The sequence below is a fragment of the Manacus candei genome, unplaced genomic scaffold (genome assembly GCF_025592945.1).
Source record: "Manacus candei isolate 608988 ecotype Guabito, Panama unplaced genomic scaffold, ASM2559294v1 h1tg000047l, whole genome shotgun sequence".
In the NCBI taxonomy this organism is placed as follows: domain Eukaryota; kingdom Metazoa; phylum Chordata; class Aves; order Passeriformes; family Pipridae; genus Manacus; species Manacus candei.
Window position 1 is genome coordinate 987,167 of NW_026138095.1, and position 8,204 is coordinate 995,370.

At 57.7% G+C, this 8,204-nt stretch overlaps 1 protein-coding gene across 4 annotated transcripts; it reads left to right on the forward strand.

Moving 5' to 3' along the window:
- Nucleotides 1-337: 337 nt before the first annotated feature.
- On the forward strand, nt 338-6,597 carry CHMP6 (charged multivesicular body protein 6). Of its 4 annotated transcripts, none has more exons than XM_051797429.1 (8): nt 338-424; nt 799-908; nt 1,341-1,428; nt 2,163-2,249; nt 2,355-2,420; nt 2,546-2,626; nt 2,760-2,814; nt 4,104-6,597. In XM_051797429.1, exons 1-8 carry the CDS (start codon nt 362-364, stop codon nt 4,154-4,156), a joined length of 603 nt encoding a protein of 200 aa, XP_051653389.1. In that variant the 5' UTR covers nt 338-361; the 3' UTR covers nt 4,157-6,597. The 4 variants fall into 4 exon arrangements, with proteins under 4 accessions (XP_051653389.1, XP_051653388.1, XP_051653385.1 ...); XM_051797428.1 differs by having other exon boundaries at nt 339-463; XM_051797425.1 differs by having other exon boundaries at nt 339-463; nt 2,760-6,597.
- Nucleotides 6,598-8,204: the final 1,607 nt, after the last annotated feature.

Below are 8,204 nucleotides of genomic sequence, written 5' to 3' on the forward strand. Positions count from 1 at the left end.
CCGTTCCCTATATCCCATATCCCATTCCCGGTATCCCCATTCCCTATATCCTATATCCCATATCCCATATCCCATTCCCGGTATCCCCATTCCCTATATCCCATATCCCATATCCCATTCCCGGTATCCCCATTCCCTATATCCCATATCCCATATCCCATATCCCATTCCCGGTATCCCCATTCCCTATATCCCATATCCTATATCCCATATCCCACATCCCATTCCCGGTATCCCCGTTCCCGCCCGTTCCCACAGCGCCCCCCAGCGCCGCCGCTGCCGCCGCTGCGCGTTGTGCGGGGCCGGGCCCCTCGCGGCCGCCGTCGGGGGCGGGCCGGGCCGGGCCGGGGCTGGAGCGGCCATGGGGAACCTGTTCGGGCGGAAACGGCGGAGCCGCGTCACGGAGCAGGACCGGGCCGTGCTGGTGACAGAGGGGGCAACGGGGCGGGACCGGGCCGTGCTGGTGACAGAGGGGATAACCGGGACCGGGGCGGGACCGGGCCGTGCTGCTGACAGAGGGGATAACCGGGACCGGGGCGGGACCGGGCCGTGCTGGTGCTGTGCCGGTCCCGGTCCCCTCCCCGTGGCGTTTGCCGGGTCTCCGCGGCCATGGAGGAGGCGAGGCCGGGGCTGAGCCACCCCCGGTGCTGGTGCCGCCGGGGAGAGCTCGGGTGGGAGGGCGGCGGGGCCGGCGCGGGTTCGGGGGCTGCTGGAACCGCCAGGGCTCGAGCTGTGACCCGTGTCCGTCCCTCTGTCCGTCCCTCTGTCCGTCCCCTTGTCCGCCCCTCTCTTCTGCAGCAACTGAAGCAGCAGCGGGACAAGCTGCGGCAGTACCAGAAGAGGCTGAGCCTGGGCCTGGAGCGGGAGCGGGCGCTGGCCCGGCAGCTGCTCAAGGATGGCAAGAAAGAGTGAGGGGGGAAGGGTCACCGGGGGGGCGAGGGCCGGGTACAGGCTGTCCCTGGGAAGGAAACCTCGCTGGAGTCAGAATCATGGGCTGGTTTGGGTTGGAAGGGACCTCAAAACTCATCCCGTCCCACCCCCTGCCATGGGCAGGGACACCTTCCACTAGCCCAGGTTGCTCCAAGTCCCGTCCAACCTGGCCTTGGACACTCCCAGGGATTCAGGGGCAGCCACAGCTTCTCTGGGCAGCCCCCACCACCCTCCCAGCCAACAATTTCTCCCTGGCACACAGTTTGCTCATCCTTGCTCTTCGCAGGAGCAGCCCAGTTACATTGCACGTGGCTCAAGTTGCACAGAACAAATGTGGTTTTTTGTTGGGGTTCTTTTGGCCTTTATTTGGTTTCAGCTGTGCTGAGTGTTCCTCCCTCCGTGTCCCCCAGGAAAGCCATGCTGCTGCTGAAGAAGAAACGATACCAGGAGCAACTCCTGGATAAAACAGAGAACCAGATCAGCAACCTGGAGCGGATGGTGAGCGAGGGCCAGTCGCTGGGGGGGCCTTGATCTGTGCTCCTGGGTGGGCACTCCCCTGGATCCTGTGGAATTCCATTTCAGCTGCCAGTCCTGGCAGGGGTTTAGCCCTCTGTCCAAAAGCAGACGTCTCCAGAATTGAACATGTGCCATGACTGTTCCTTACAGAGGCAGAGGGGGGAGTGTGTGTTTGGAATCTGCAGGGCAGGTTACGTGTTAAATACTGTTTTGTAAATTACTAAAATTACTCACAGTGTGAGTGGCTGCACTGGAGACTTCCTTGGGCTTGTCTCAGAACTGTAATTTCAGAACTGGATATGTTTGAGTTTGGGGAGGCCTCAGCTGAGACTGGCAGCTGGAAAATGAGGTGAAATCAGTTCAAGGGCTGCTGGACGTGCTCGTGGAGCTGCCTGTGCCGAGCTTTTTGTGTGGATATTTCTCACTGCTGGTGTAAATTCTGTCCAGTACAGAAAGGGCTTCTCTGGGGTCCCAGCAGCCTGTGTCTGGCTGATGGGAACCACAGAATCATGGAATTACCTTGGCTGGAAAAGCCCCCTGAGGCCATCAAGCCCAACTGTTCCCCAGCACTGCCAAGGCCACCACTGTCCCCAAGTGCCACATCCACACGGCTGCTAAATTCCCCCAGGAATGGGGACTCCCCCCTGCCCTGAGCAGCCTGTGCCAGTGCCTGGCCAAAGTGTGGCAGGGTCTTCCCTTTCTCCTTTCCATTCCAGGTCCAGGACATTGAATTCACCCAGATTGAAATGAAGGTCATTGAGGGCCTGAAAATAGGCAACGAGTGTCTGAACAAAATGCACCAGGTACGTGTGGCTGGGGCAGCTCAGCACCTTTGGCCAAGAGGGGCTTGGCTGGAGCTGCCTCCCTGCAGGCCTCACCCACACCTGGACTTTGGCTCTTCCCTTCAGGTGATGTCCATAGAAGAAGTAGAAAGAATAATAGGAGAAACCCAGGATGCTGTGGAGTACCAGAGGGTACGTACGGCTGTTGGGAGCAGGCTCTGCCTGCTCTGCACAGTTCCTTGGATGTGCACTGAGTTCCCAGCCCTATTTAAGAGCCATCAGAGTGAGAATTAACTCTCTTTCCCTCTCTCCCACAGCAAATAGACGAGCTCCTGGCTGGCAGCCTGACCGAGGAGGATGAAGATGCCATTCTAGAAGAGTTAAATACTATCACTCAGGTAGGACTGACGTTCTTGGGATCAAAATCCCCACTTTCAGGAAGTTGGTTGTAATGGGAGATAAAGTGAGATACAGGAGGTGCTGTGATCACTGCCAGATGTGTGTCACATGTTGTCTTTCACATCCTTGCAGGAACAGTTGGAGCTTCCAGAAGTTCCTTCGGAGCCGCTCCCAGAGAAGATCCCAGGTATGCTCTCTCTGCAGCTTTGGCTTCCACGCAGTAGTCTGGGACCCTCTCCCAGTGTAAGTGTTGTCCCAGAAAACAGGAAGGAGTCCCAGCTCCCTGGTGTGAGCCCTGTTCAGTGGGCTGTGCCAGCTGCCCCCTCGTTGTGTGGCAGGTCCAGCTGAGCCCTCACCCAAGAGGACCCGAGGCTCTGCTCTCTGTTCCGTCGGCATCTGGTCATTCCCTCAGGAGTTTCCTCCTTCCTTTGTACCTGCCTTGAGACACCTTGTTGCATTGTGAAGCTCCATGAGGAATTCCTGCCCTGCTTGTCCCAGGCAAGACTCTCCCACAGCACTCAGAGTGGTGCCCTGCACGTCGTCACAAACAGGGACAGTTGTTTTGTGGATATTGGATTCTCCCTGCACAACATGGGATCTCATGGAGGCTTCTGAGGACTCGTAGCTCTTCTCACCTCATGTCACGGGGGTTGGAACCAGCTGGGTGAGGATCACTGGAGTCCCTCAGCTCCAGGACTGTTGGAGCACGAGCTGCACACAGCTGATGGTACAGGAGTGTCTGCTCCTGAATGGTGCAATGGGAATTCAGCTGGGAAGTGGGAGAAAGCCCGTGAAGGAGGTGACCAGATGGGCACTGGTGGCCCTGCCTGGTGAGGAAGGAGCTCACACAGGTGTCTGTCCATGCTGAGATGCTGAAAACTCAAATTGGTGAAGACTCTTCTCCTGGGGCAGCAGAACCCCGAGCCATCGCTCACAGAAGCTGGACCTCCCTGCTTGTGCAAACAGGAGCTGGAAGAAGCCATTTCCTCCGTGTGGAATCTGCCCAGGAGCAGTCTGGGATGTGGGGAATGGGGCTGGTTTCTTTGGTGCTTGTTTACTCGTAAACAGGGCTCAGATGTCATCGCTGTGTGGTGGCAGCAGCGGGAGCCAAGCAAAACACAGCCTGGCCCTGTGGCTGCAGCTGTCTGAGCCTCGTGGTGCCAAATCTGAGGGATCAGGGGAAGAGCTGGACTTACCCCTGCACTCCAAAAAAGGCTCCTGCCCTGGATCTGTGTCATTGGGCTGGTGGCTCACTGGGTTGGGTGTGTTCTGAAACTGTTTGAATTCGTCAGGTGCTGTGAGAAAGGGCCATACTGGGAACGTGGGATTACTTATAACCAACTTCTCTTATTTCAGGTGCTGTGCAAGCATTTGCTGCTCTGCAGGACGGATTCTGAGCCCTGGATCCTCCTCAGGAGATGGCTGCAGGGTATTTACAGTCTGTGTTTCTGTAACAAGTTTCTTTTCCTTCCACAGAAGCGTCACCCGTCAAGAACAGGCCAAAGCCAGAGCTGGTGGCAGCATCTTAACTCCCAGAGCTGGGGATTCCCCCACGAAACTTTCACCGAGGACAGTTTGCCCTCCCAGCCTGTGCTGGGAAGAGGCAATGCCTTGGCAGCATCCCAGCTGTGCTGGGTGGATTGTGGAGCGGGATTCCCTGCGCAGGGCGGGAACCCCGGCTGATTATCGCTCTTGTATCAAGATTATTTTCTAGTGCTTTCTTTTTTTGTAACTTAAATTCTAAACTCACTCAGCTGCGCTGTCTCGGGATTAAACAGCAACTCTAAAACCTCCAAAGCCAAATTTTTCTCTGTAGGTTTGATTTTGGTGGCCAATCTGCCTTTGCTCTGACTGAAATCCCAGGAAATCCCACCCTCGGAGCGATGGTGTTTGTGCTGGGCTTGGCTGGGTGAGCACAAGCCCTCCAGACCACCCTGTTGTCTCTGTCCCTCTCTGTCCCTTCACTTTTCCTCTCCTGATTCTGTCTGTGGATGGGCTGCCGTGTCCCTTGGCCTGCTGTAGGTTGGGCTGAGCTCCTGCAGGCAGCAACACGTCGTGCTACGGGCTGGAAATGGTTCTGTCTTGTGTAAAACCAGCTTGAGGGTGTTTAATTTGGGCCAAGTTCAGCCTGTTTGCTTGGCTCTGCACTTGCTGGCAGCGGTTCTGGTCGGGGAAAGGCCTGATCTCATGTGAGGTGAAGAGCTGGCCTTGGTCACGGTTCAGATCCTGCTCGGGAGCCCCGCGGTGCTGAGACTGGGCTGGCAGAAATCTCTTGAAATGCCAGCAAGGAGCCTTCTGCCTGTGTTGAGAGCCAGGATCCCTCCCTCGTTGGCTCTGCTCCGTCGTCGGGAGTTCACCTTTGTGACATTGGGATGGACTGGGATGGACTGGGATGGACTCTGCTCCCGCTGGCAGCTCCTGGGGGACGATTCCTCACAGGCTCGGAGGCAGGAATGTCAGGCTGGGACGAACAGGAGGCTCGTGCTGTACCAGACACGAGGCCTGAAGCTTCACAGAGCAACACAACAAAGACTCTGCTCCAGGAGCAGCTCGAGGGAGCCCCGTCCCCTCCAGCCGACCCTGCGGAGGACACTCGGAGCCCGGTGTGGAGTGGGGTGACAGCAGGTCACACGGATGATGAAGGGTCTGGAACACTGCCTGGCCAGGTGGTGGGCAGATTTAGCTGCTCTTGGAAGCAAGCTCACCTGCCAGCTTGCAGATGCTCTTCAGGACACTGCAGATCTTTATTTATTACGTTCTTGAAACCACAACCCTTAATCTGCATTTCTGTGACAGCAGAAGAAGGACCAGAGGGTCCTTGGAGACTTTTGGAGATTGTCATTGGGTTGTGGGATCTGGTGCTAGACAACAAGTGATCCCAGAGACTCTGCTGCTCCCCTGTGGTGCTGGGCCAGCAGCAGCTCTGGGCTGAGTCATGTTCTCCGTGTCCTTTCCGTTATGTTCCAAAGACTGGCCAGCACATCCTTGTCCTCCTTGTGTCCTCAATGCAGTGAGTACCTTGGAGCCACCCTGTTTCCAATCCCACTGCTCTCTCCTGACTAATGTTCCCCAATAAACCCAGGCCCAGAGCCCTGGGCTCGTGTTTACCAACAGTGCAGCGTTGGCAAACCCCCCACTGTTTGTGGAGCTGGGGGGGTTTGGGTGACCCCAGAGCATGTGCTGTCACCCCAGCCAGTGCTGGAACAGCCAGACCCTGCTCCCAGCCCTCCCAGGGAGAGGTTGTGTCCTGCTCTGCTCCCGGTGGTTTATTTTCTCTGCTCAGTCCTGGCTGTGCTGCAACGCAGCCTGTTCCCACCAGAGAGAGCCTTGGATTCACCAGCGCGGTGCTGGCGGAGCATTTCTGGGCAGCGTTTTCCCTTCAAGGCTCCTGCAGCCCGTTGCCAGCCTGACATCGAGTCGTTTAACATGACCCTAATGAATTTGGATTCATAGGAATGAGAGCTGGGCTCTCCCAGGAAGATCTCGAGGGGATCTGGCCTGAGAGCACAGCTCTCGCTGCTGGCGCTTTGGGAAAACCCTGTTCCATGGGATTGGCATTGCCACAGGTGAGGGGGGAGAGGGACAAGGAGGGAGGAGGACTGCAGTGCCTCTGCTCCAGTTTGCTTTCTCATGAACGTCCTGGCAGCAGGAGAGATGTGAGCCAGCCATCCCCAGGGGAGCTGCAGCGAGGCTGGGCCAGGTCCCAGTGGCTGCTCCTGGGTGGAAGCAGGTGCAGAGAGGGAGCAGGGCTGGTGCTGAAGGGGTTAATGCAGATCCTTCCATTCCTTAATACAGTGAAGAGGCCATTTACTGATCTAACAGGAAAGTTTGGAGCAGATTGGCTGCAGCTTCCTCTGCTAATCCCTGCCCCAAACAGCTTGTGCTGGGTCTCGTTGGAGGAAGAGCCGGGAGTGGGCTGTGACCTCTGTGCTGTGCTGTGACAATAAACTGGTTCTAATGGTTTCACCAACTCTTGTTCCAGCCTCATGTTTTCACAGTGAATGTTTTGGATGAGCAGGAGTTGCTTTCCTCCACCCTCACCTCCTCACTCCCTGCTCCTGGGAGAGATGTGGGCAGGAATTTCAGAGCAGGGTCCGTGTGTAACAAGAACAATCCTGTTTGCCTGGATGGCCCAGGGAGGCTCAGGTGGCACCAGCAGCTCTGTGACAGTCCTGGCACAGCCCCGAGCCAGGTACAGGTGAGCTGGAGGGATTTTTGAGAGCCTCTGCCTTACCTAGGTGTTATTTGGGGGTTGTCCTGTGCAGAGCCAGGAGTCACACTTACTGATCCTTGTGGGTCCCTTCCAGTTGTGAATATTCCATGGCTCTATTGTTGCTGCAAAGGTGGAGCAGCCCCTGCCCCTGTCACAGCACTGTGCCTGCCTGTCCCTCATCCCTTGTGGGGCAGGGGTTGGGCAGATCCCCTCGGGGATCTCTGGAGAAACAGCTTCAGGGGAAGGGGGCTCTGCTGGGAGGCAGGAGCAAGGGGCTGGATCCCGTGGTGGGGAAGATGTTTGGAAGGGCTGCCCTCCTACCTTGGGTTTGTTGTGAGACCAGGCTGGGGTTTTTTGCAAGAATTACTCTGGAGCTGGTGACAAACTGAGCCATGACCAGCCCGTGCCCTAGGCCTCCAGGGATGTGTGGCTCTATCCTGATGGACTGCACTGTCCTGCCCTGGGCTGGGCTCCCACCTCCCCTCCTTCCACTGCTTCCAGACCCCCACAGCCAGCACCAGACCCCCGTGCTTGTCCCTGTTCAGAACAGGCACAGGGACTGGGGACACCATTGGCAGAGCAGGGCCACAGGACAGCACAGCTCAGCCCTGGAGGTGCAGGATGAGGCCCCCCCAGGCTGTGCCTGAGCCGCCGGCTGGTGCTTGGACACCAGCTGGTCCCTCCTTGCTCTGGATTTGTGTGTCCCTTGCTGATGGAATCACCAGGATTCCTCCAGCCCCCTCCTGCCTGCACCAGCCAGACCCTCAGCAGCAGCTCAGCCCCTGTCCTGTCCTGCTGGGGGAGGTGCTGGGGGTTCCTGGGAAAGCAGCTGTGCCGTGTTTGCCGTGTTTAATCACCACTGCCTGTACCCGCTCGGCTGTGGCAGGGGGTGGGAGCACAGAGCTCGTCCAGCTGTGTTTGAGTTGGCCAGATGTTGAGTTAGAGGAGTGTGGAGGCAGCACTGCTCGTTGTTAATTAAACCCTGGAGAATATGAACAAACCTCACGCTGCTTCCTCAGCCATCCCCCGCAGTGCCTGGAGCCCTCCCCGGAGCCCCCAGCCCTGGCACGGCCCTGCTCCTTCTCCAGAGGCACCACTGGACAAACCCCCCATCCCACCTGCCCATACAGGCACAGCCCCCGTGGCAGTGACGGGGAATTTCGGTCCCGTGGCATTCCCAGGAGTGGGTGGTTTGTCACTCCTCCCGAGCAGATGCAGGATCTCTGTGTATTCCCAGCGCGCCGCTCGGTGCCGGATCCAGCTCCGTGGCCTTTAACGTGACTTGTGTGGCAATGTGGGATCACAGCCCCGTGCAGGAGCTGGGGGAAGGGGGATGTTGTGCTCCCCTCCACAGGGACAGGCCC

Coding starts and splice junctions, on each gene's coding strand:
- CHMP6 (XM_051797425.1), top strand. CDS start 362: ATGGGGAACCTGTTCGGGCGGAAACGGCGGAGCCGCGTCACGGAGCAG. Junction 909..1,340: donor CTCAAGGATGGCAAGAAAGA/GTGAGGGGGGAA, acceptor CGTGTCCCCCAG/GAAAGCCATGCTGCTGCTGA. Junction 1,429..2,162: donor TCAGCAACCTGGAGCGGATG/GTGAGCGAGGGC, acceptor TTTCCATTCCAG/GTCCAGGACATTGAATTCAC.